General features: G+C 56.2%; 2 protein-coding genes and 1 long non-coding RNA gene across 3 annotated transcripts in view; 1 reads left to right on the top strand and 2 right to left on the bottom strand.

Annotated features, from left to right (window-relative positions):
• The window catches only part of HEATR6 (HEAT repeat containing 6), a 340,544-nt gene that overhangs the window by 73,123 nt on the left and 240,658 nt on the right, over nucleotides 1-26,763 (bottom strand). The gene's annotated exons all lie outside the window — the stretch shown is intronic.
• Nucleotides 113-6,231, bottom strand: LOC131587094 (uncharacterized). The gene is made up of 2 exons (XR_009279296.1): nucleotides 6,132-6,231; nucleotides 113-1,896 (listed from the first exon to the last, which is right to left on the bottom strand). It is a non-coding gene; the product is annotated as an uncharacterized LOC131587094 (long non-coding RNA).
• Nucleotides 6,096-25,202, top strand: CUEDC1 (CUE domain containing 1). The gene is made up of 11 exons (XM_058854586.1): nucleotides 6,096-6,215; nucleotides 18,208-18,659; nucleotides 19,145-19,272; nucleotides 20,080-20,197; nucleotides 21,589-21,772; nucleotides 22,335-22,418; nucleotides 23,169-23,258; nucleotides 23,691-23,784; nucleotides 23,954-24,012; nucleotides 24,352-24,422; nucleotides 24,633-25,202. Exons 2-10 carry the CDS (start codon nucleotides 18,381-18,383, stop codon nucleotides 24,417-24,419), a joined length of 1,104 nt encoding a protein of 367 aa, XP_058710569.1. The 5' UTR covers nucleotides 6,096-6,215; nucleotides 18,208-18,380; the 3' UTR covers nucleotides 24,420-24,422; nucleotides 24,633-25,202.

Below are 26,763 nucleotides of genomic sequence, written 5' to 3'. Positions count from 1 at the left end.
TAAACACTAGCAAAGACCCCTCTGTATCTGTAACAGGGTGGATGGCTCATTTTAACCTGCCAGGCAAGTCCACTGTTTCTGAGCTAGTGTAGAACCTTTGTCTGTGTTGATGTTTTTGTTTTTTTTTTTAATGAGTAAATGCATTACAATGTTGTCATTAAAAAAAAAAAAAATGCATTTTTGGAGAAAATATGCATTTTACCTTTGGGAATATGGTAATTTCAGGCAGCATTCCCTATGGGAAAGGTGATACCAGCTCTGATATGCAAAGCATATGATAACTTATCATTCTAACTTCAACATATAATAGGGATTGTGACCTGATATTTGGAGATGTAAATATTACCCAACATATTACCCTAAGGGAATATAGAGCATTGTAGTCAACATTTTTTTTAAAAAAACTGTTATTGTTTGGTGAGAAACAGCCATGGCTGACAGAAGAGGAGTCGAAATGTGTGTAAACATGGTCTCTGAACAGTCAGACCCCCATGGGACTCTTATCTAGGAGCAAAAGGAGTGCTTGGAAACTTAAGGAAAATTGCTTTAAGCTGGAAGATTCTGGAGGCCCTGGGTGTGATTTTTATGCCCTCTGCCTCCCAATCAGAGCCTGCTGGTGTTTCAGCAGGGGACAGACGTGTTAGTTGTTCACTAGAAGTTTTGTCTTATATTAAATTGTATACAGTTTTTATTCTAACCACTAACTAGGTAGGATGCCCCTCCAGGACAAGCAGAGAGCGTCTTTTAATTTCTCCCCTATTTCTTAATCAAGTGTTGTGCAAATCTGTTCAACTTTGTAAATATTTGCAAACATCATCATTTTTACGTTATTCTTCTATTGTGTTAACACATTTCTATCAATTTGTGGGAGTTCTGGGGTGCTGAGCTGTCCAGCCCAGAACTGCTCATAAATGGTCACACATGTTTAAGCTACATGTGCTTTTTTTTTCTTAACCTGTTTATCTGTACATAAAGTAGAAAGCAAAGTCTAGGGAAACAGATATACTTTTTAGACTATCATGTCACATATTCACATTTTTAAAACTTTGTTTAAAAAAAAAACAAACCACCCTAAACCCAACCTCTACATTAAATAAAAAAAAAAAAGAGGAAAAAAAAAAAAAAAGAAATTACAGTTGAGATGTTTTTATCTTAATGAAGTTGAGAGCTCTGGAGATTAGCGTGTGCATTTTCACAGAGTGCTAGCAGGACTGACCAGTCACACTGGACTGCTTCCGTTCCTCCCCGGCCGTGTCCGTGCGAGCAGTGATTGCCAGGCTGCTGGCTCAGGTGACAGGTATCTGTATCCTTACGTGAAACTGTTCTAGGGGCTTGGACTACATAGTAAAACAAAAACAAACAAAAAAAAATAATAGAGCTTAGTGTAAAATAATTTTATAAATGATCTTTTGTACTTTAGGACATCAAATTGTACAACTTTTGTATATATAAAAGCTTAGGAACTTTCTGTTTAGCAGAAAGGAAACACATTCCTACACTTTTAATGTATATGTTTGTTATAATGTCCATGTAAACATATGCCCTATGTTTGTGCCTTTTAATTAGTTTGTCTCAATAAACAAAAATGTAGAGAAGAATATGTAGCTATGACTTTGTTACCACTGTTCTTACTCCAGGTGTGTAGAGGTCTTTGTTTTGGCCCTGTGTAGAGCCCGGCGTGCACAGCCAGCCCGCCAGCGCATGTCCCCAACCCCGCTGCCCCGGCCCCGCTGCCACCTCCACACCGTCCTGCATGTTGGGACCTGTAGCTCCCCAGCCATCTCTGTCATCCCTGGCCACGACACCACCTCGCACCAGTTTCCCCAAGTAGGTACAGCCTTCTGGGTCTGGGTAACCACAGTGATGACCCTTAGATGAAATTTGGGTATCCCTGAGCTTAAGGAAAAAAAAAAAAGAGAACAAAAACATTAAAAGCCAATATGAAAATGTGTACTAGAAGTGGTTATCTATGAATTACTTACAATAAACAGGTGTGAGACTTAATTGTATGTTGTCAATTACTGCAGTATTGACAGTGGGTCCCTTGTACAGCCAGCTGTTATTTTTATCCCAGCAGTGTAGCAGTAGAATAAACACATTAAACACCGGCAAGGAAATTTTTCACCGTGACAGAGGCTTCCCAAACCACTAACCACGGTGCTCTTAGCGTGGCGTAGGAAAAGGGCTGTTTCCTTTTTATTTTATGTTGGTTCTGCTCGACTGTACCTGGTTTATGTCCACAAAGCTGCATTAGCTAATTGTCGACCTGTTTCATTTGTACTTGGGTAAACATTTGCTTTGTACCGTGTATTAATGGGTCCGAGGTGTGCTCCTCCGCTGTCTCAGTGCGGACATTGACTTCGCTCTGTAATGCCATCCTTGCAAATACATTAAGCTGTTTTTCTGACAAACAAAAGCTACCTGGTCCAGTAGTTTATATGACGTGCATGCTCCCTGCTAATCCGTGCCCATGCCGGTGCGGCCGGGGATCCGCTGGCACCTCGCGCCGCCACAGCGCCGCCGAGTTAAGGCTCTAAGAAAATGGTGGATGCGAAGAACAGATGCTCCTGTTACACCGAGTTAGTTTCTATGCAGCTGATGCGCTTAGCCTAGTTTATTTCATGGAAACTTTTAAGCTGGATGGAATCCAACATCCAGGGAAGCCTATTGCTGCTGCTGGTTCGAGTGGGGTTTATATCGAGCCCATTCAGGTCTCCGATTGCAAGGAGTTCAATAGGGGGTTTATTTTTTTCCTTCTGAAGTTTCCGTAAGCATTCAGCGTGAGGTGAATGGCTTAGTGCCGGCCGGGAGTCTGAGAGTTGCGTTTTGCCTTGGAAGGATGTGTGCCGTGGAAAGTCAGAGCAGTCAGATGGAGGGCACGGAAAGGCGTCCTCCGGGCAAGGAGAGCCGCGGGGCAGCGGCCACAGGGACGTAAGTATTGCAGCACAGCCAGCCACGCTGCCAGAAATGCTCTACATGCTATAAAGGGGCTGCTTTTCTCTTTCTTTGGAACACCCCAACACTTCCAGAGAGTGTTTGGAGTCAAGAGAAATTTGGGATTCAACCCTTTTTTTTGAAGAGTTACACCTGAGTATTGTAAATTGGGAAGTTTCGGTTCAGTCACGATGAATCAGAGAGAAACATGTTTTAGTCTCAGTGTATGAGTTTAATTCTATTAGCCCTTGGTACAAATAAAACATTTTTTTTCCCCTCTTAAAACAATTTTTTCCTTAGAGAGGCAGAAGAAAGAAGTATTTAATGTGTTTGCATTTGTCCACAAGAGGTTTAAAGAAAACCACCCAGACCCCAGTAAGCTGTTGAGCTGCAGCAATCCCAGGTTACATAAAGGGGCCGGGGCTGCTGAGGATTAGCCAGGGCATTCCGGGTGCTGATAAACCTCCAAGTTCTGCTCACTCTTCCCTCACTTTTATTTTAGAAACAGCCACTCTGAGCCGTATCCCGAAAACTGCCTGGGGTTCACTTTCAAGGCTGTCAGGGTCAGATTCCCACCAAAGAGAGAAAATTGGAGTTTAAAGGACACTCCAGTTTTTAAAGCATAGAGCACTGTGGTAGTTTTTATCTCAGGGTCCCTGCACAGGAGCCGAGTTGTTGAGAAATGAACGACAGTTTCTCACTGCTGGGCCCTTCCAAAAACTCCTGCCCTGCTTCATTGGTAGCTTAGTTTATCCATCTCAAAAATAGATTAAACAGTATTTTCAAAAGGCAGCTATTAAAAGCACTTCAAGTTTTTAAATGCTATTGGGGTTTCAGTGCATAAATGAACCTTTTAACCAGTGCTTTCTAGGAGAAAAAGTGTAAAAATAAATCTCTTTGTCTCCTAACTGTCAGAGAATAAATCAAATTAAACCTGATCCCCTTCTACCTATTTGTATAATTCAGCATGTTTATACTTCTTGCTTATCTTTGGATTGTTCTCTCCCAGCTCCCAGAGCAGCAGCCGAGGGATGACAGAGGAACTACGTGCTAATTTTTATGTCAAAAATAGCTTTCACCTTTAAAGGCACACGGCTCAGTGGCTGTTTTCTAATTACAAAAGGAATGCCAAAGCTTCTCCCTCGAATCCATTTTACAGCTGTGTTCAGATTGGACTGTCAGCCCCTGGTTAAAATTGAGTGCTGAGGTCCTGACCTAGAAACAAACCTTTTTTGGTATTGCTTTGGAAAGAGTATTTCAGTGCTGGAGGAGCTGAGCCAGGCTGTCCAGCCAGCTCCCTCCACACGCCTGGTGACAGCAGCAGCCTCGCGTCCTTCATCGCACTCTGCATCGCCCCAAAACCCAAATCAGGACCACTGGGCAAGCCAGGCTTATGATTCTTAAAAATAATAACTTTTTTTGGTTTTGTTCTTCAGGTTTCTGGGCTAGTCTGGTAGAATGTGTCCCAGCTCTTGGTGGGGGCTTAGAATGAGATGAGCTTTGAGTTTCCCTTCCAGCCCAAACCGTTCTATGTTTCTGTGATTTTTAGAAGTCCCAGCTTTTCCTTTAGGGAAGCATCAGTGCTTTCTGAAAACCAGACATTTGGCATCTGCAGTCACTGGTTGTGTCAGAGCACAGACCTGTGCTTTCCTTGCAGAGCATTTACAATCACTCCCTCCCAAACCGACCCATTTAGTCAAAAATAGGGCATTTTCAGGATGTGTGAAACCTTTTGTTTTCCAGAGAAGTCAGAAATATTCCATTCACCTTTTCACCCAGTTGTTCTCACCAGCTGTCAAGACAAAACCATTTATGTTCTGTGTTTTCTGTTCAAGGTTTGTTTTTCAGGGAATTACCAATTTTGTTGGAATTGGCTGAATTAAATTCATTATTTTAACTCTTCATAGTTGTGTATTTCTATGCCCATTTCTTTTTACTTCCTAGCATCATTAGCAGCTAAGACCCATATCAAAGGGATATAAAATTGCCTGTTTTTCCCGAAACAAGCCTGGATTAGGAGGAGATTGCAGCCACCAAAGCTCACTGCAAAGCGCTGTGCCTCCAAAGAGTCTGATCTGCGCTAACTTGGGGAAGAGAATGATGAGGCACATGTTCAGTACACGCTGAAAGCCGAAGGTTTGCCTCCAGTTATTTCCACTCTTGCTCTGTGTTCCCTGTCAGAGCCTTCCACATCTTTACCCAGCACTGCTCAGCTCCCGGACACAGATGACATGATGGAGAGGGACAAATCTCAGCATGAAGAGCTGTCCTGTGAGAGCTCTGGACCATCCCACAGCTGTGCTTGGGCTCCAGCACCCACAGCCGTGCACCCAAGAAGTCTCTGGCTGTGGCAGGGTGCTGTGGGAGGCCGTGGTGCCAGAGGTGTGGAGTTCTTCCTGCAGCATGTCTGGAAGGTTTGGAGAGCCACGAGGGAAGTGGAGGCTCTGAGCTGCTGCTGTTTGTGGTCTCGCTCTGGTCTCTGTGGAATGGGAAGTGTTTGCCCTGTGTAAACGGGCTCCTGTAATTTGTAAGAGGAGATCGCTTCCCTTCCCAAGCTGTCAGCCAGAGCACGCGATATGGGGACGGCTGTTTTCTGTCTGCTCCAAGTGATACTTGGTTGTAACCTCTCTGGGATGCTCAGCTGTGGGGCAGCAGTGCTCTCTTCCCTACCTTACCACGAGACTGGAGGTCCAGGCTCCAGGAGCCTGGGACATTCCAAAGGTGTGGAAGAGGCTGAGAGCCAGCCTGGAGAGCTGGGATCCATCCATGCATCCATCCATCCATGGGATCCATCCATGGGATGCTGCTCTCCCCACACACTGGCCCCCAGGCCACTCAGGGCCAGAGGTGTCGACCTCATGGCTGGAGGCGCAGGGGATGCCTGGGGACAGCGGGGGAACCCCGAGATCCTCGGGACCCGGCCAGGGCTGTCTGACCTCGGGGAGCGGCGGGGCCGGGCGGTGCCGCCCCGCGGTGCCCCCGGCCGGGCCGAATCGAGCTCGGCTCTGCCCCCGGGGGGGCTCCGGCCCGGGGAGACGCCGCAGTCCCGAGGGCCCCGCACGCCCCCCGCCCCCGCAGCCTCTCGGCGCGGCCCCGCTCCCCCCGGCCCGGCCCGGCCCGGCCCCGGCCCCGGCCCCGGCCCCGCCGCGCCGCCCCCCGCTGCCGGGCACGGCCGCCCCCGCCCGCCCGCCACGTACGTCTCCCGTCCCGGCTCCTTTCCATGGTTCCCGGCGTGACTGGAGCCGCCCGCCGCCGCCCCCGCAGCGCGGCGCCGACCGCCGGTAAGGGGGGGCGGGCCGGGGCTCTTTGTGCGCCGGGCCGGGCCGGGCCGGGCCGGGCTGAACCGGGCAGGGCTGGGGCCGGGCTGGGGCCGGGCCGGGGCGGGCGGTGCGGCTCGGCCTGCGCGGGTCGGGCCCGGAGCCGAGCGGGCCCCGCCGGGGCTGGGGGGAGCGGGGGCGCCGCCGCCTCGGCCTCTACCGGGGCCCGGGCGGAGCGCCGGGGTCGGAGCCGGGGCCGCGCCTGTTGCAGCCGCCCGGCCGCCGCTCCGGAGCCGAGCACCGGGGCCCGCAGCCCCGGCACGGCCCCGCCGCTGCTCCGGCTGCTCCGCTCCGCCGCGGAGGCCGTGGGGCCCCGCGGCCGCCGGGCTCGGGAGGGTCCCGCGTGCGGGGGCGGCCGAACCCAGCGGCCCGAGCCGGGGCCAAGGCTGCCATCCCCGGCCGGGGCCAAGGCTGCCATCCCCGGCCGGGGCCAAGGCTGCCATCCCCGGCCGGGGCCAAGGCTGCCATCCCCGGCCGGGGCCAAGGCTGCCATCCCCGGCCGGGGCCAAGGCTGCCATCCCCGGCCGGGGCCAAGGCTGCCATCCCCGGCCGGGGCCAAGGCTGCCATCCCCGGCCGGGGCCAAGGCTGCCATCCCCGGCCGGGGCCAAGGCTGCCATCCCCGGCCGGGGCCAAGGCTGCCATCCCCGGCCAGAGCCGGGTGCGGCCGGCGGGCTCGGCCGTGGGGCTGGACCCGCGTCCCGCTCAGCCCCGCAGCATCGCCGGTCCCCGAGCGTGACCCCTCCCTGCGCTGGAGCTTTGGATTTGGTGGCTTCCTGCTGCTGGACATCGTCCCTGTCCCCTGTGCCGCGTTCATGGAGCAGCACACCTCACACCCCGCCATCCCCGCCGGGTGGGTCATGGCTTGGTGCAGGAATTGGCGGGGCCCTGGTGTGCCACAGCAGTGGTGGTCACTTCCTGGGTGACCAGGGTCATTTGTGAGCCCCCGACCGGGTGCGCAGCTCAGCCACATCTGTCATCCTCCATCAGGATGGAGGGCACCGTCCTGCCAGGCTGATCCTCACCTGGGGTTCCTGTCCAGCGCTGAAAGTGCTGCCAGTGGGTTGTGGGCAGACAGCGATGGAGAAGGAGTTAAGTGCAAGTCAGCGCTCAAAGCAGTGCTCTCCTGCCGTCTGTCTCTCAGGCGGGTTGGAAAGGCTCTTTTTTATTATTTTCTTAAAAAGCAGTGGAGTCGCACCTCCTCCTCCTCACACCTCCTCCTGCTGCTGCCACTGACAACAAACATGGGGGCTGGAGCCGTAAGGATTTCCACGGGAGAACCACCATCCTGGGCTGACCCCCGAGGCTGCCGCTGGGGCTTTGCTGGCGGGGCTGCCCCGCGGCTGGGGAAGCTGTGGCTTTCCTCACATCCTCCTCCTCCATCTCCAAGAACACAGGCTGAAGCGGCGTCTGCTCCGCTGAGAAGCTTTTTGTGGTTTTCACTGAGGTTTTCCTGTGGAAGCGCTCGGCGGGAGTGCAGCACTGGGGCAATGAGACCCCAGGGGAGCCCTCTGGGAGTGGAGATTGCCTGGTGCTGCTGCTGGGGGGAGTGGGAAGCTTCTGGTGGTCGTTTTGGCAGAGGAGACCCTGCCATCACCTCCTGGTAGCTGTGCACCTGGTGAGGATGTGCCTGATGCTGGCAGAGCCTTGTGCACCAATCCCTGGCTGTCCACGGCCCATTCCTGGTGTCAGAGCAGCCAAAATTATTTCTGTTAAAGGTACCCATCCTCTTCCCAGCTACAGAGTTCCTGGGAAAGTTTGGACTTTTCCAGCATTTTATTACAAGAGAGTTTTCAAATGGCCAAAAGAAAAGAACAGAACATGCCGACACCGCGTCGGTGGCGTGGCCGAGCGGCTTTGCCGTGGTGCCGGTGCTGTGGTTCCCCGAGCCCCGGGGAGCAGGAGCAGCATGACCGTGGGTGCTGGTGCTTGTCTGCCTGCAGCAGCACCCTCTGCGGGGGCTCAGGTAACGGGGCATGCTGGCATTCCGAGTGGGATGGCCAGGAGGGCATCCGGAGGGTGATTCATGGTCAGGGTTTGTGCCGTGAGGGTAAAATCTCGGGGTGGGACATGTGGGAAGGGGGCTCTGCCCTAACCCTGTCGGTGGACTCGCTTGTGGGGTGCTCGTGGTCAGAGCTGAGAGGCTTTGGGGCATCACAAGGTGATGGTGATGATAATTGGTAGTTATAAAATAAGAAAAAAAACTAAAAACCTTGAAATAATAGCACAGAGCCCTTCACAGGTGTGCGAGGCAGAGATGGGTCCCTCTCTTGTTGTGGTGGCAACATCTCTGTCACCGTGGCCAGGCTGGCAGAGGGACACTGGCTGGAGCCTCACCTCTGCTCAGTGGCAGCGGTGTGGGGACCAGGTGTGCCCAGGTCCCTGTTTTGTTCTGCCCGTTCCCCGGGGCCAGCATGGGAGTTGGATGGGCACAGCCAGCCGGTCCCTGAATGGAGAGGGAAGTTGGAAGGAGAAAGCAACCCACCCAGCTGGGTGGAAAGCTGGCTGAAAATAACAGGAAATGAGAACAGGGGGAACATCTGGGTCCAGCTCTTGCACCGCTTCCGACGGGCGCGGAGCAGCTGCTGCCTCTGGGCGACAGCGGCTGTGACTGCGCTCCTCCGTCAAGCAACCTCGCCGCTGGAACCGCGGCTGTCCCGGAGCATGGGCCACCAGCCACCCTGTCCCCCGTGCCGGGGTCCCCCGGAGCTGGGGGAGCCGGGGGGACAGGCTGCGGTGCCCCCGGCCCGCCCCGCCGGCCGCCTTTGATGCGGGTGAGTGGCAGGGCCATTGTGGCCCCTTTGTGCCTCCCTCGCTTCTCCAGGTCCGCACAAAACCTGCCATGGAAACCAGAGCCAGCCGCTGCCCCAGGAAACCCGCAGGCGCAATTAGGAAATGCAAATAGGAATGCAAATCCCTTCCTCGCCTTCCTGAGCCTCGGAAAGTTGTCCCTGGGCCACCGATGTCCGCAGGCCACTGATGTGGCCTGGCTGCTCAAGTGCCCATCTGTGGGGATGGGGAAGGTGTCAGAGCAGGGCAGGACAGGCAGAGAGAGCTGGAGTGATCTGCTTTTGGGATGCCTCAGGCCCTTTTTCCGGGCTCCCCACGCTCGGTGGCAGCAGGACCGGGGCATCTCGACCCGTGCTGAGCGGTGACTCATAGGTGACAATATGACATTGACATTTTTTCCATCCTCTCAGTTGCCCAGCAACAAACAAACAAACAAGTGTGTTCTTAAAACCCAGAGTAACTGCCTTGCAGGAACTGTCCCCTGGCTGGGCCCGGGCATGTCCCAGCCCCTGGGGTCTGCCTGGATCTCCGGGGTTGTTTTGGGGAGGTAGAACTGTCTCACACCCCTGCTTGGAGGGTGTGAGCCTGGCAGAGGGAAGGCAGGCTGCCCACTCAGCAGTGAGGACCCTCCTCACCAAAACACACTGAGAATAGATGGGAAAGGAGGTAAAATCCACCCACTAAGTAACTAAAGTAACTCCAGGAAGCACAAACTTGTCAGGTCTTCCTTTCTAGGTGGCATTAGGAGCACTGGCTCTGCCTTGGAGTCCCCAGAGCACTGTGTGGGTGGAGTGGGGATAATGGGGCTGAGGAGGATGGAGAGTGGAGCAGTTAAGGGTGGATGCTGATCTGAGCTGTTCCCCTCCCTGGAAGGAAACAGTAAGGTTTTCTTCTCCATCTGCTGGAGGAGCCATAACTCGGAGCCAGGAGCCAAGGCTGGCACATGGAGGGCATCATCCACAGCAATAATCCATGTGGGGAATGGCAGATCCTTTATGCCCTGATCTGGGCCTAATCTACAGCTGTGCTACTTAAAACCAAGCCTTGTAATGGCTTTTATTTTTCCAAGCTACAGCCCCTGGGTACTTTCCTATCGGCAGCTGGAGTGGTGTGGGATGTGCATCCCCATTAGTGGTACTTTTTTCCAGCCCTAGCCTGCTTTTATTGCTGGGAAATGAGCTCTGACTCCTGGAAGTGGTATTTCTTCCTTCTGCCTGACAGCTGGTCGATCCCTGCCCTCGCTCTCACTTCCCCAGGGAAGGCACACACTGATGGGCACACAAACACTCCGGGATGGAGCCTGGCTGCTGTCCTTGGCGCAGGGAGAGCAGAGCTCAGCAGGGGGAAAGCAGGGAGATCATCTCCAGAAAATGGAGAGAAGCGTGGCTGAAGCTCTGGTGATGGAGATGGGTCACTGGGAGCACGTGCTGGTGCCGTAAGGCAGCGGTGGGGATGGGGGACAGTCTTTGGGGAGGATTCCCTGCTCCTGGAGCCTAAACTGTTCCTTCTAAAGTCCTTGTGGCTTTTAACCTCCCTGGCTGCTGATTGCCACGATCAGTGCGAATCAGCTGGGATGGGATGTACCTGAATTAGTCAGTCATGCAAATTTAAAACTAATGAAAGAGAAGCAAGATGGGATATTGAAGAAGAGCGTGACCCGTTGTGGTGGCTGGGCAAAGGGGGCAACAAGCAGAGCCACTGCTGGGGGTCTGGGTCCCTTTGCCACCCAGATCCAGGCTGTGCTGGCACAGGAGTGACTCTGCTGCTGAGGAGACTGAGAGTTTCTCTGAGCCTTGGCCTGGCTTCAAATCCAGGTTAGCGTCCTATGTAATTTCTGTGATGTGCTGTGATGGAACAAACTCAACATTCCTCCTTTCAGGGCTTTTCTCCGCCCCACAGTCTGGGCTGTGCCGGGATGGAGCAGCCTGTGCTGGTTGGCAGGAGGGGCCTGACGTAGGGCCTTAATTAAATACCTGTCCCTGGTGAGGTGTAGCCTTTCAGGCAGGTTCTCCTCTGCTGAGCAATGTCACCCGGCACGAGGGGGGACAAAAGCCCGGTGCAATTACAGCGTGACACCGTGTCCCAGGACAACGAGGGTACGGCAGCTCTGGATTGTTGGCTCGGTGCTTTCCCGGGATAGTTTGCATCTGCCATATGGCTTAGTGACTCATACAAAAACCCTCCTCTCTTTGTGACTTAATTAGTCCTTTTCTTCCCTGGCTCTTGGCTGGCTCTGTGGGATGAGCCGGACTGCGGCCGGTCCTGCCCTCACGGGCTCATCCTGGGTGCCAGGGATGGGTGACCGCAGGGTGGCTGGTGCAAGGCAGGTGACATCGCTCAGTGACACTTTTTGTGCCATGTGTTACTGCTGTGCCGTGGTGCAGGGGGCTGGCACTGGGGGATGTGAGGGAGAAGCCCTCATCCTCTCTCTGGGGACCCTGGGGGCCGTGGATGTGGTGAAGGAGGTGCAGGACCCTCCCACCACACACATGGCATGGAAACCCAGGGCCTTTCATCCTCCCTGGCTGTGGTTTGGTCCCTGAAGGAAGGGGATCGCAGCAACCACTCTGTGATCACCTTTAAATCTTCTCAGCAGCCCCTCTGGCCAGGGGCCTGTCCTGGTGAATAATTCACCGTGTGCCGACAGGGAGAGTTTTACTCCACTAATTTTGTTTCCATAGAAACTCGTGCGGTCTGTGCTCCAGAGCTTCGGGTGAATCAATACGGGATTTTTCCTTTGCACAGTGAGCGACGGCCCTTAAACCCCGATGGCAGGAGAGCAGCCACCGGAGATGCTGGAGGCTGGGCCTGCTCTGCACAGCCTGTCCCTGCCTGTCCCTGCCTGTCCCTGCCTGTCCCTGCCTGTCCCTGCCTGTCCCTGCCTGTCCCTGCCTTTGTGGGAGGCCCAGGGCCAAATCCCGCAGAGATGCTCTGGGGCAGGGTCAGCCCAGTCTGATCCCAGTCCATTCCAGTATGTTCCTGCTATGCAGAGAGATGGAGGGGAAGGGACTGCCTCTACTCAGGCTCTTTCTCCCTTTTTCCCTCCCCTCCTTTAATTTCTGTGACCCTTGACCTATAATGGCAAATTAGCAATTGGAATCAGCCACGCTAATTATCCAGGGAGCAGGGCTGACCCTGCCCCCAGCCAGGTCCATGTTCCCCAGCTACCCAAACCTAACCCAAAAATTGCCTGCCAGTGAGTCCTCCACACACCCTGCCCTGAGCCCGGTCCCCAGGGAATGCCACACACCTTTGTGTCCACAGTAATTTTTATTTCCTTTCACTCCCAGCTGCTTCCCAGCACCTTTGTGCTGAGCTGGGAGCACAGAGGGAGAAGAGGGATAAGCAGTTAAAGATGGGTTTGTGTGACGAAGGGCACTCGGGGGACAAGGGTGGGCAGAGAGCTTCCCTCCTGCCAGCCTTGCGATGGGTAAAGTGAGGCAGGGAGCTGGGGATGGGTAAAGTGAGGCAGGGAGCTGGGGATGGGTAAAGTGAGGCAGGGAGCTGGGGATGGGTAAAGTGAGGCAGGGAGCTGGGGATGGGCCGTGGGCAGCGCTGGCCGTGCCGCGGTCGCCTGCTCCCTTCCCGAGCTCTGAGCTGAGCGCTCAGCTGGGTTTGATGTCGGCACTGAAAGGCAGGGGAGGAAAGGTCACCGACAGCAGCCACCTCCCGCAATAATCTTATATCGGCCTCTCTGCTCTGGGCCACCTCTTGGATCTAATTTATTACACCTTGATGCAAGATAGAGTTGAACAGAGTCGCAGTAAAACCGTACAAAGGGATGCCGGGTCACTTTAATCGCTCACACTTGCTTGACCTATTTTTTTTTTTTAATCCCTTCCTGGAAACCTTATTTCATGTTTGAATTCCCTCAACTATTTTAGGAATGTCGTCCTACCAAGATCAAATTACCTTCAATGAAACCAGCGCAAGGCGGCCTCGCAAGGCAGGCGACTTCTGGATGAGGATCTAGTGCTGCTCATTAATGTGGGCTTAGTTTGGGGCGGGGGCTGTGCTCCTGCCGTGGAAAACGTGTGAAAGCCGGGGATTAGCGCTGCACAATGCCGAGGGGCAGGGGGCTGGCACAGAGGGCTGGGGGCACCCTGAGGATCCCCCACTGCCAGGGCAAGGTGGGCGCTCCGAGGGGTCCCCAGCGCTGCCCCGCCTGGCTCTGCAGTCCCAGCTGAGTTTAAAACCCCCCGGGTTTTATCGGGGTGTTGTTGGTTTAGGAGCCAGCTGGGTGCTTTGGAGGGCTGACATCTGGTCGGCTCACAAAGGGCTGCCATAAATCTGTCCGGGAGCAGGGCATGGGCGGCCCTGGTGGGAGAGCAGCCGCTGCTCTCTGCACTGTGGATATTGAGTGTTCAGAGCTCCACGGGCTCCCCAGTAACGCAGAGACCACCTGGGCAGGAGTGCTGACCGTGCTGTGCTGGCATTGGGATCTCTCCATGGCTCTCCTGGTTCCTCTGCACTTTTCCTCGGAGCCCAGAGGGGAATTCCCTGTTGCAGAGAGGTACGTGCTGCACAGGTTCCCAAGCAGGGCTTACTTGTGCTCGCCTCCCTGATTGCTTTTGCTTTTGAAAAGGGCTTAAACCCAGCCATTTTAATACGCAGTAGAACAAGTATTAAAGGAGATCCTCAGGTGCTTATTTGTTTCCATGAGAAAGGATTTGCTCGGAGCAATTTTCCCAGGCTGTGGGCCCAGGAGGGGTGCACAGCATCCCCTGAGGCAGAGAGGAAGGTGACAAGGGGATTTAGGAGAGACTGGTAGGGGCCCGTCCTGCACATCCTTGGTGTGTTTGGTGGTAAAGAATAGCATAATTTCTGTTCCTGATCATTTACTTTTCATCCCAGTTTCAGTCCTATTATAGTGACACCTGCAGCTGCTGGGCAGTCACATTCCCACACTTCTCGTTCCCACATTGAGCAATCCCTGTGCAGGGGCCTGGCTGCAGCAGAACTCAGCACATCTGCTCTGGACAGAGCCATTATTTCTAGTTTAACATCCTTGAGTTTTGAGACTTCTTCCAAGAGTCTTCCCTCCAGGAACTGGGGGAGCTGTCAGCCCTTTTCTCCAAATAATCCTGTGCATGGAAATGCTTCTGCACGTCTGTTCTGCATCCCCAGCTGAGGCACCACAGGCCTGGGCTTGCAGCCACCCCGGGATGGCCCTGGGGGCTGGGGAGTGCAGGGCTGGGGGGACCCAGCACTCGGAGCTGTCCCCCCCATCCCGGCTGCAGAGGAGGGTCCCGGTGTGTTTGCTGCGCTGATCCATGAACACAGCGTGGCAATAGCAGGGGACAAGGGGCTGGGCAGTGTTTGAGCAATCCCATCTGCTGGCTGAGCCTCAGCAGACACTGGGGAAGGGAACATTCTCGTTTGCACTTGGTGCCAAGGCTCTTCCCTGAGCAGAGAGGGCTGTGAGCGATCAGTCCTGATGCTTTTCCAGCTGCTGGCTCCTCCGGTCAGGCTGTTCCTCACGGAGCCGAGCAACTGCTGCTTCCAGCACGACATTCTCGGTCTGACCGACCCCTGGGATTATCCAGCTGCTCTTCCCGGGCAGCTGAGGGCTGGCAGCCTCCACTTCACACCGTGCCTGCTCCAGAGCTTCTTCCCTCCATGGGAAGAGCCCGTTTTTGGGAGGCACTGAGTGCCTGCTGCCGGGGCTGGCTGAGAGCAGCCGTGCCCAGGCAGGATGCCGGGGGCACAGGAGGATGCTCCTCCCAGGCTGTGAGCATTATTCCTCCCCAGGAGCCCCACTGGGGCATTCTCCTGCCTCTGGTCTCCTCCTCGGCTCTGGCAAGGGCGGCTCTCAATTGTGCAAGTGACTGGAAGCTTGGGTGGGAGGAGAGCAGGGTGAACCCCTGGGCTGGCAGGGGGGAGCTGCCACGGCCAGCTTGTGTTTGGTTGTGTTTTGTGGTTTTGAGTGGTGAGTTAAGGGCAGGGGCTGCAGCCAAAGATGTGCCGGTGCCTGAGCACAGTGTGCAGTGAGACAGCAGCTGTGGAGCCGTGTGGGAAAGTGTCCTGTGCTGTCCTGGCTATGCAGTGACACCAAAACACAGCGTTTTCAGTGCCAGCCCTGTCCCAGCGTGTGGAGGCACTTGGATAAAAGCTGATGTGGATGTGGCATCGTGGCAGCCCCTCCTCGCCCAGCGCTGGCTCTGGGCCTGGCCCCAGCCTGGCACTGCCATGTCACTGGCACTTTCTCCATGGCACAGGGCAGTGGACACAGCCAGCACTGCTGGATGCTGAGGTGCCTCAGCTGGGGTGAGCCAGGATCAGGCACTGCCAGGACAGGAGGATTTATCCTGTGCTGCCAGGGCTGGTGGGGGCACAGGGGCAGTGCCAGCCACACCAGTGTCCCTGCTCTCTGTGACCTGTGGCACGGGGACACGGGGACCAGGAGCTCGCAAAGCCTTTAAGCTCCTCCTGTGATGGGTGCAGCAGAAGGACGAAGGATTATGCCTGTGCCTGGGTTTGGTGGATGAATAACAGCATTCAGGGTCCTTTTGTGGGAGCTGTTGTCAGGCAGGGAGAAAACTGAACAGGCAGCAGCCGAAGGAGTCATCACAGCCTGGTTCTGCACAGGAGGGGAAGAGGAGCCCAGCCCGTGCCCCCAGTGGGCTGCAGTCACACGCCAGCTTCTTCTTTCCTTTTTGGGAAATCCAAAGGATTTTGCTTTCCCTGGCATCTTCCCAGCCCCTCACTGACATCACCGAAATAAGGGCCAGGAACATGTTGAGCCCCTTCCCCAGCTGCCACCGGGGTCCTGCTGCCCTCTCCGCTGCTCATCTGAACGCTGCTGCAGACACGCAGGAATTGGGGGGATCCTCGGAACACCTGTTGATCTTTTAAATCAACTCCTGCCAACAGGGCCACTTGCTTTTCCCCGGATTTTAACTCATGCTGATGTAGTGATTTGCATTTCTTTGGATTAGCAGCAAGACTTTGAAAAGTAGGTTTAAAAGCCTTTAGGGCATGTGAACTGCCCTGGTCTGTGCCTTCAGTAGTTCCTGCCAGCCTCGAATTCCTGGGGTGTATCTCAGGGCAGGGAAGGTCCCAACACATTCCCTTGGGACTGTTTGAAGCCAGATGTGCAGCGGAACCTTTCTGGTGTAAAATATCTTGTCCCCATCCCTAATTTTGTTCATCTTCTGACCTGGAGATTTCCATGGCTCAGCAGGTTGCTGTGCTCAGTCACACTGTCCAGCACTGCCAGGGAGCTGTCCCAGACACGTGCAGTGTTGACCAGCACCTCCCCAGAGCTGGTGCTGGCAACAGGAGCCCAGAGGGCTGGCAGGGGGATTGCCAGTGCCTGGCACAGCCATGGCCCTCATGCTTACAGGGAAGCCTTTAAATGCACACTCAAGGTCAAATGCTGGGAGACAAAGATTCCCCAACCACAGGTACTTTGGTTACTTCATGGAGATCTGGGGATTTGCAGCCTGATTTTGGGGGTTATTTTGTTATTTGAGGTTAGTGGACTGGCACAGCATTGCTGAGCCTATGGTTCTCCACAGGAACTCTCATCTCCATCCATGGATCTTGTGTGTGTATCCAGTATAAACCGTGTTCCCGTGGCTATCCAGGCTCATTCCCCATCCTATTGGAGTAGCCAAATCTTGTAAGGAGGTGTGTACCCTGTGAATGTGTTACAACTCAATTTAATACGTGACTAAACCAGCCATGCAATATTGCAATTAAAGTATAATTCCAGAGGTGTGAACAATGCTGGCTCTTTGCTGGGAGTGAGTCAGGGGAGCGGAGGAGGAACGGAGCAGCAGTGTTTTATTAATTGACTCCAGTGGATTTATTTGTCCTCAGTGAATAGAGCCGGGCAGAGCTGTCGGAATTGTTCCTGCTCTGCTCGCACAGCGCTGCTCCACGCCTGGCTCCTGGCAAGCTGATCCTGAGAATTACTGGGATGGGGACAGTTCCTGGCTGAGTGACCAGTTAAATGGATATAATTAGTGAGCAGGAGCGAGCCAGGGGCTCCTGGTGCTGCTTGGAAATGGCCCCTTGTGCCTGTCAGTAATTCTGCTGCTGCTTTTCCCTGGGTGCTGTCCTGCCAGGGAAGGTGGCACTGGATGGCCCCTGGCACCGTGCCCAGCCCGGGGACTGAGGTGCAGCGACTGGTTGGGTTCTGGTGTTAGCACAGGGCTGCTGCTGTGGTGTCTCCAAATGCAAATGCTTCCAGGATTACAAAAAAGCCAAGGAAGGAGAGCAGAGCGTGCCTGGAGCAGGAATCATCCCCGTGATTCCTCTGGTACTGAGCCAGAGCAGCGCTGTCCCTGGGGATGGGGGTTAAGCAGTGTGGCAAAAAGTGAACTTCTCCCTGAGTTCCCGCTGAGTTCCCCGTGTATTGCAAATGTGTTTCATTCTCAGCAGCCTCTGGAAGCCTCTGGAAACCCCCTTGGAGCATCTCAGGGCTGTGGGCTGGCACAGGGGCTGAGCGCTGGGGACACGGCTGTCACACACGGTCTTGCTGGGCAGGGGAGAGCCCAGGTGACCTTCAGAGGTGACCGCTCCTCTTAATGGCTTGGAATCTGATTATACCATTTTGCTAAGAAATGTGCTTGGCACGTTCTTCTGCATTAAATACCATTTAGGGACAGTTATCCTGAACTCTCTGCCTGCTGCTTAGGAAAAAGCCTTTGAAAATGATATTATGGATCAAAAGTGTTCCTGGGGTAATTCTGTTTCAAACAGTGGAGTTAATCCAGAACTGAATTTGGCCCTGCATTTTCAAACGAGAAGCAGTAGCTGTATAATCTGTTTATGGTTTTAAAGTGAATGTTAATCTTGGATTTGGTGGCTTTTCCAAAGGGTCGATTTGCTGTGCTGCAGAGCATTTTAGCCCCCTGCTCTGACACTCTCTGAGCTGACTCCATGTTTTATTTTAAAGAGTGATTTTACTGTGTTTATAAATACATGTCAGACCTGGAAACGTTAAATCTGGGCAGCCCTGGACAGTGGAAGTAATGCCATTTTTCTTGCCTTGCATTTTGTTGGTACAGCTCCTGGCAAGGCACATCCACGCTCCGGTGTGCCGGGCCCACCGCAGGGATGGCTCAGTCCCATGAGGATGTGGTGGGATGGGTGGGACAGCAGGGGAGCCTCTGGGTGACTCTGTGCCCTGGGTGACTCTGTCCCGTGTCCCCTCTGCAGGTGGGAGGATGCAGCCGTGTGCCGGGGGCTGACGTGCGGAGCCGCCGGCCGCGGGGAGCGGGACCCCCGCCGCCCACCCATGGTCCCGGCTGGCAGCCGGGGCAGCCCCCCGTGAGGAGGGCCACGGGCACAGCCGGGAGCAGAGCACGCTGAGCCCCCACAGCCGCCCCGCCATGACCAGCCTGTTCCGCCGGAGCAGCAGCGGCGGCGGCTCCTCCGCCCAGGAGCTCAACAACAGCCGCCCCGCCAGGCAGGTGCGGCGCCTGGAGTTCAACCAGGCCATGGAGGACTTCAAGACCATGTTCCCCAACATGGACTACGACATCATCGAGTGCGTCTTGAGAGCCAACAATGGCGCCGTGGACGCCACCATCGACCAGCTTCTGCAGATGAACCTGGACGGCAGCGGCTGTGACGACAGCTCGGACTCGGAGGACAGCATCCCCCCCGAGGTAACCTGCGAGGGGTCCCCTGTTTGGGCTCTGGCTGCCACAGCTGGCTCGCTGTGAGTGGGAACCTCAGTCTCATCCTGCCTCCTCCTGCCTGCCCACGGTGCTACTCAACTGCTGCAGGCAGGCAGAGGTTTGAGCGCCCGGATGAGCCGGGCTGCCGCACCAAAAGTTGTCTTGGGCAGTGCTTCAGGCTCAAGCCAAGTGTCCTCCCTGCTCTCCCTCGCCCCAAAACCTAACAGAGACCGTTCTGCTGCTGTCAGAGAGACTCCCTGGGGCTGTGTGCACCAAAGGATAGGCTCACCTACCTTCTTCCCCTGGAACTCTTGCAGACTCCACCAAACACCCCTGGGTGCAGGAGGTCCAGTGCCAGCAGGCTGCAGCAGCATTCAGCCCCTGCCATCCCTGTTTTGCTGCTGCACGTGGGGCCCTGGCGTGCTGGGGAGCATTTTCCTGTCCTGCCCTCACCCCATCCTCTCACTCTGCAGATCTTGGAGCGGACCCTGGAGCCGGACAGCTCGGACGAGGAGCCCCCTCCTGTGTATTCCCCTCCTGCCTACGAGAGCCAGGCCTTGGGCAGCCGCTACCCCCGTGCCCCACCCACGCCCCCGCCCAGGTGAGCCCCAGCCCCGCACAGCTCCCGCTCCTGGGGCACCCTGTGCCAGCACACGGGGCTCAGCTGGCCCTGGCACGGCCCTCTGGCCCTGCTGCTTATAGCGCCGAGAGAGACAAAGCCAAGGGAGTTGAATGAAGCTCACAGCTGGCTCAAAAATGCCTGTGAGGGTCTAAAACACGGACAGCTGAAGGGCAGGAAAGCTGCTCTGGTAGCGTGTGGAATGGCAAAAATCAGCTCCTGGGGGCGGGTAGCGCTCGCCTCTGCTGGAAAACACCAGGTGCTGGGCAGCCGGCCCCGCTCCGGCTCCTCGGCACACACCTGTCCTGTGGGACAGCAAATGTGAGCCCGGGGCACCTCTGTGCCAGCCCCTGCCCTCTGCAGGCTGGCTGTGACCTCTGGTGAGAGACGTTTGTCAGCTTCGTGGGCAAATCCCTGCAGGGCTGGGGCTGCGCCAGGCTGGTTTTTGGGAGTCTCTGTGAAACAGGGAAAAGGAAAACCCAGCGTGCAGAGTTGCAGGGCAAGGCTTGAAATGCAGCTCCCAAAGATTCCAAACGCTCTAGGAAAGCCTTTCACTCTCCAGAGCTGACACTAACGCTGCAGGCTGCGGGATGTGCTGGGGTTTTGTAGTTTCTAGGACTGCTGGTGGAGCTGGGCAGGCCCTGCTGTGCCAGGCCCTGCTGTGCCAGGCCCTGCTGTGCCAGGCCCTGCTGTGCCAGGCCCTGCTGTGCCAGGCCCTGTGCCACACTGCCACAGCAGGTGTTGCTGGGTTTCTCCTCACCAGAGGTGCTGCCTGTGCTTGCCCCGCAGGACAGACGCGCCTGGCCCTGGCAGCACCGCGCACTACAGGAACTGGAACCCCCCGCTCCTGGGCAACCTCCCCGAGGACTTCCTGCGCATCCTGCCCCAGCAGACGGCCGGCACACAGGTGAGGCTCAGCCACCCCTTCCAGCCTGCAGCCCTGCTCAGTGGGGTGGCATGGAGCACCATCCCCGTCCTCAGCCACCCCGAGCTTGCAGCACCAGCACGCTGGAAGCAGCTGGGTACCAGGTGTGGACTAAACCAACAGTTTTTGTAGTGTGTCCTGTTCAAGAGACTGAAGTGGGCAAGGTGTGAAAGAGCTCTCAGCAAAGCTTTGGTATTTTTCTTGCCTTTATCCCAGTGATTAGTGCCAGAAATGCCACCGTGCCATTAGCACCTAATATTTTCAATTATTTGAAAATCTTGCCTGCTGCTCTGGGGAGGAGCAGCAGGACCAGGAATGTTCCTAAGGAGAGCAGCGCTGCCAGGGCACTTGAGGGCTGCTACAGTGGAATTTGGGTGGGAAACCTAGTGCAAGCCAGAGGATTTGCCCCTGGGAAATCAGAGTCCTCATGTGCTCCATGGTTGTTTCAAGCCACAAGGTTTGGGTGCCTTCAGCAGAGCAGGCAACAGGCAGCATCCCATGGGGAACAAGGGACATCCAGATCAGCTCCAGCCACAATCCAAGGCATCCCTCGGCTCTTTGCTAACACAGGAACCCCTAAATGGATCCAGCACCCTCCTGGCGTGGTGAGGGACTGAGGGGGCTGCAGGCACCCTGCTCCCCCCTCCCGTTTCGTCTCCAAAGGCAGCCTGCCACGTTTTCATGAATGATTGCTCTGCAAGTTGAGCTCCACGGGCTCTATTACCTTTCTGGGAATAGGAGCGTGCCAATTCATTTGGGCTCAGGGGGAGGAGAGGAGCAGCTGCCCTTTTCTTTCCCCAGTAATTGTGTGCTTTTGCTTTTTATGGCTCTCTGGGAGCAGCTACAAATCAGATAAATATTGTAGGCAGGGATGAGGCCGTGCTGCAGCGCGTGGCTGTGCTGCTCCCCAGGTGCGAGGCGTGATGTGCCTTGTGCAGGGATGTTTGTCAGCAGGACATTGCAGACTCTGCTCTTTAGAGATGGGAAATAAAGCAGCCATGCTGCTGAGACCCTTCTCTTTCCTCCACACCAGGTGCTGTTATGGCACAACCCCATGTTTTAAAGTTAAAACTCCATGCTGGCCTGCGCTCTGCAAAAGGAGCTCCAAAAGGTTCCAGTGGGATGTCTGTCCCCTCTGCCCTGTCCCCCTTCCCAAGGGGCAGAGGCAGTGATGGCCTGTCCCCCTTTGTCCCTTTTGCCCTGGGCTGTTGGGTAGGGGAGGGAGGGTCCCCTCGGCGAGCAGCAGCTCGTGGCCACCGGGGCTGGGGGAGCTGTGGTGTAATGGAGGGGCAGAAGGCCGAGCTCAGCCCGGGGTGCTGCTGCAGGGACCCCCTGAGACCACCACCCCACCTGTGCCACCTTTGCCTCCCCAGGGCTCCCACAGCTGCCGGCAGCCCGTGCCACGGGGGCTGGGCCCGCGGGGCCAGGGCTCCCTGGAGCAGGAGCGGCGATGGAAGCAGTACCTGGAGGACGAGCGGATCGCGCTCTTCCTGCAGAATGAAGAGTTCATGAAGGAGCTCCAGAGGAACCGGGATTTCCTTCTCGCCCTGGAGAGAGGTGAAAAGGGCCTTCAGAAACTTCGGTTTTTTGGGCGTGTGCCCCGCTGTGACACTGGCTGCTGGCAGCATTGCCCTGCCCGTGGGATCAGGGCTTGTGCCAAAGCAGAGCCAGTACAGGATGAGGCCAGGCTGGGGGCTGGCGGTCTGAGCCGCCCGCACTGGTGGGCTGCTCCCTGGACTCCTGCTCTCCTGCCCCTGCCCACCCCTCTGCAGCATCTCTGGCAGAGCTCAGCAGAATCCATAACAAGGAGCTTTGGAAATGTGCTCTGAGCCCTCCCCAGTCACGTCAGTGGTGCTTTGCAGGGTCCTGGCAGCACTGTCACCGCAGGTGGCAGGAAAACCACGGGTGTGCTCGTCGTGTGCTTGTGGTGGGTGGGCAGTTCCTCTGCTGCTGTGGGCTCCCATCAAAGTGCTTGTGGGCTGAAGCAAAGCCCCAGCTCCCTGCCTTGCCACCAGCCTGTCCCTCGGCAGCCACGGGGCTCTGAGGGGAGAGGGGAGCAGAGCCATGTGCTCTGCCTCGAGGGTCTGATCGAGCGGGCGCTGCGTTTTTTGCTTTTCAGATCGATTGAAATATGAGTCAAAAAAATCCAAGTCGACCAGTGCTGCTGTCAGCAACGACTTTGGTTTCTCCTCTGTATTATCAGGTAACTTCCAAGACAGATGTGAGCATTGTCTCTCCACAGCAGATCCCCCACAGCCCCTGCATTCCCATCCCTCTGCCCAGCTGCCTCCAGAGTGTCTGTGGGGGGAGGAAACTGGCTGATCCCTCCCTGCTGCCCTCCCAGCAAGGGGGAAGAGCTGGTGGGTTAGAGTGGGTGCTCCTGCCCTCCCCATGTAGAGGTGCTCCTGCATCCTGCCTCCATCCATCCCTGCCCTCCGTGCCTGGGCTGCAGCAGAGGATTGTGCCTGGAGGCATAATGATTGTTCCCGGGTAATCCTGATTAACCTCGGAGCAGAGCAGCTGCCCAGATCAGAATTAGAGCTGCTGTCTGTCGATGGCCCCACACAGGGCAGCCTGGGCAGCCTGGCAGGGCTCCAGCTGGGCTCACCGACCTGGCAACAGGAACATGGCTCTGGGGGTCTCTGGTCCCCCAGCCGAGCTGGGCTTGCTCCTGACCCACAGTGCAGTACCCAGAGCGCTCTGGGGGAAATTTGGGGCTGCTGACCCTGGAGGGAGGTACCGGTGCTGGGACTGAGCACCCGTGAGGGTGTGCTGCCAGCCCATGGCTCTGCACCCCTGGGCCCAGAGGGTCCCCATCCAGAGCCAGCCCCACGTGCCAGCACCTTTATCCCACCTGCTCTTGCCCAGCTCTGCCCTTTGCTGGTGCTGGAATTGGGTCATGGAAGTGATTTGTCCGAGCCCCCTCACCAGTGACCAGATGTTTGCCTCGCAGGTGATGTAGCTCCCTCTGCGACCAGCGAGGCCGGCGGTGCCGTGTCCGACGATGCCTTATTCCGAGACAAACTCAAACACATGGGAAAATGTGAGTGGGTGTGCAGGGCCCGAGCTGGCAGGGCTGGAGGGGAGCTGGGAGCAGGGTGGGCAGGGGGAGATGGCAGCGGTACCTGGCGCTCTCCCAAACCTTTCTCTGAGTAGTCACAGCCTGCTTTTCCACCACAAACTAGACCAAGGTCCTTGTGCGGCCTCAGCTGGGCTGCAGCACTGGGAATGCTGGGAGGGGTGGGTAAGGAAGGTGGTGAAAATCCCAGCAAAAGGGTAAAACATCCGCAGCTCCTACCAGGGACCAAGGTGTCCCTGTCTCCCTCTCCGAGTCTGGCAAACCCAGAGCATCGCCACACGCTCTTGGGGTGCGGGTGGCTCTCACACCCTGGCCCTGCCCCTCTCCTCCCCACTGACCCTGGCACCTTTGGGAAGGGTCTTTGGGTGAGACCCTCACCCTGCTGCTTCCCTCCAGCCACACGCAAGAAGCTGTTTGAACTCGCCAGAGCCTTCTCCGAGAAGACGAAGATGAGGAAATCAAAAAGAAAACACTTGTTGAAGCACCAGGTGTATCCTGAAAGGGGCCGCAGAGCTGTGGGGCAGGGGGGGCCTCACTCAGGTGCTCCTGGGGGCTCCCCAAGGGCACCTCTGTAGCTGGAGCGTGGGCTGGGAAGGGTGACCGTGGTGCCATGGCCACATCCTGGCCCCACAACTGGTTTTCCTTAGCGGAGGGCGCAGGATGGGGACAGCGGCTTCCACAGCAAATCTTCTGGATGACGTGGAAGGACATGCATATGGTAAGGAATGCTGTGCCAGGCTGTGCCTGTTCTGGGCGTGCTGTGCTTGGCAGGGCTGGGTCCCGTGGTGCCTGGCCCCGCATCACCCCAGGGCTGGCTCAGGTGTGAACGCCTGGCAGAAATACCCCTGTGGGCCAGAGCCTCCATCCAGTGTTCTCAGGCTTGTTCTGGTAGAAACTCCCTAAGTCCCACTGGGAATTCTCACTCTGAGCAAGGAAACCCTGCCCTGGGGAATGCTCGGCTGCCTCCCCTGGGGGCTCCTCCCCAGAGCTGGGACCGGGGTGCAGTGGTGCCCTGGTGTGGAGCTGGCTACAGCCCCCTCCTGCCTCTGCCTTTCAGATGAAGATTTCCAAGCACAGCGGCAGCAGCTCCGGGAGGAGGAGGAGACGCCGAAGGCAGGGCAGTAAACGGTGAGAGGCACCTGGGGATGGATGATCACTGTGGTGTGAACGGCCTGGCCTGGCTGGAGGAGCAGCCACGAGCTTTCGGCTGGGTCCAGAGCGTGTCCGGGTGGGGATGAGCCCCATCAGTGGCCGTGGGTGCCGTGGCTGGGACAGCCCCGGGTGCTGTCACTGTGTGGCTGAGGCTGAGCATGTGCTGTTCTCTTCCCCTCCCTGCAGGTCCCAGCACTGGGGGTTCTTGCTGGCACAGGATGTGCACGAGGCTTCAGCAGGAGATGGCTGAAAAAGGAAAATCCCACCCAACAAATCACCCAGATTTTGGCTGTTCCCCCTCTGCTGCTGTACTCCTCTGAAGTACAAGTATCGAAGTGAGGCACAAAGTTTTCTTACCAGTGGTTTGAAAACAACTTTTCCTATCGAGGAAATCAGCCAAAAAGGAAAAAAAAAAAGGAAAAAAAAAAAGCGGGCAGCTGCTGCGAGTGGCTGCAGAGGAGCCAGGGGAGCTCAGGCTGGGGAGGAGCAGCCCCACCTGCTCTCTCGGTGCAGGAGGAATGAAATCAGTCTGAAATCAGTTGTACTAACGAGGATGCACTCACACGTGGGGTCTGCTTGGCCGGAGCACTCCTGAACATATCTGTAGTGGTCTGATGTAACTTCACTCTGCGCACACCGGAACAAAAACCACGTGAGAAAGGGAAGCTAACAGCCGTTGTCTATTATTGCTAGGAGTAATGAGCAGAGATTCAGATCAGGTAATAGTCAAATAATATGAATTGTTTATAAAGGAAAGGCCTTCTTTTCCTAGGCATTTCACTTTGAATTAAACCTTTGCCTTCGGCATTGCTACAACTGCCTTGAAGTTGGGAAGCTTTGTGCCGCCGTGGGGCAGCACCAAGGGCTGGATTTCACACCAGTTTAACCCTCACTGATGGAGCAGGACACATCCAGCCAGGTCTGGGGTGCTGGGGGTGGTCCTGGAGTCTGGCAGCTCCAGGGATGCCCCCAGGGATGCTGTAGGTAAGAGGCAAAGCCCGAGCCAGGGGTTGGCAGGGCTGCTGGAGGTGTTTCCAGCACAGAGACTTTGTACCAGGGCTTGGGGCACCGCTGCGTTTGGTGTGGGGCAGGAGCAGAGCCCCTGCCTCGTGCCCACAGCGCCAGAATCCTGCAGCTCTCGGAGATGCTGTCAGGCTAAAAATAATTACATAAACAAATTCCTTCGCTGTGTAAGTAATGAGTGACGAGCGTAAAGTCAGAATTCGCTCCCGCCAGCACATTTTCTTCTCCTTTATCGGCACAGTGTTCCCTGCCAAATGCAGGAGGTGGCTCTAGACGTGCCTGTTTCACTCTCTGGCTCCCGCCAACCAGCACAAATGTTGCAGGATTGGAGCTGTGAAGGCGGCAGACGAAGAAGCCCCAGCCATCAGACACTCACGCAAGTGTTTTCCCTGCCTCTCGGCAGGGTTTGGTAACAAAGTCCCCCTTGCAGGCGCTGGCTCCCGGCGGGCTCCTCTTCAATCCCCGAGGAGCCCATGTGCCTTTGAAGTGGACGCCAAGAGTTCCTCCCCCGCCAGCGCTGCAGCTGCTGCACCTGTTGAGCGCTGCTGTCCCTGCCAGCCGTGGGGAGCGGGGCATCACTTCACATTCTCCTGGTTCCTGGCCAGGGCCAGGGCTGCTTCCAGGTGTCTGGGGCTGCTTCCAGGTGTCTGCAGGGTCTGGGTGATGTCCCCATAGCACAAAACTCTCCTGCAGCACCAGTGCTCAGATGAGTTCCGGGGTGCCGAGGGCCAGGGCAGGATGCAGTGGGCTGGGAGCACCCTGGGATGCCAGCAAGTTTTGGGTTCCTAAAATCAGAGCAGCAGAATTGCCACCCCAGCCGGCCCACACCAGTTTTGGTGTCCTCTCCTTTGCTTTTGAAGGACTGAAGAGCACATCCTGAGTCGTGGCAGCACAGTGACAGGTTTGGGCCAGCCCAAGCCACACTGGCTGTCCCACAGCATGCCCAGGCTGCTCTGCCCTGTCCAGGGAAGGATGTGGGTCTGGAGGAACACCTGGCTCAGGGTGCAAGGGGCTGTGGGTGAATCAGGGAATGGAAAAACCTCTAGTCCCTGTGTGGGACTTCCATTCTGAGAGTGCTGAAGAGGAGGAGGGGCTGTTTCCCTACCCTCTGATGGCGCTGGGGGCCGGAGGAGGCTGCTGTTACTCCTTCCCAGTCCAAAGCAGCTCTGCATATTTGGAAGAAAATCAAACTTGGAAGCAGATCAGCTTGTCACCATTCCAGCGCCTCTTAGCTACCGAGGGCTTCAGTCCCAGCGAAGTTTCCATGAGCGCAGGAAGCACCAAGGGGCGGGAA

This window comes from Poecile atricapillus, chromosome 21, assembly GCF_030490865.1.
Source record: "Poecile atricapillus isolate bPoeAtr1 chromosome 21, bPoeAtr1.hap1, whole genome shotgun sequence".
NCBI lineage: Eukaryota > Metazoa > Chordata > Aves > Passeriformes > Paridae > Poecile > Poecile atricapillus.
This window is presented reverse-complemented; position numbering and strand designations above follow the sequence as displayed.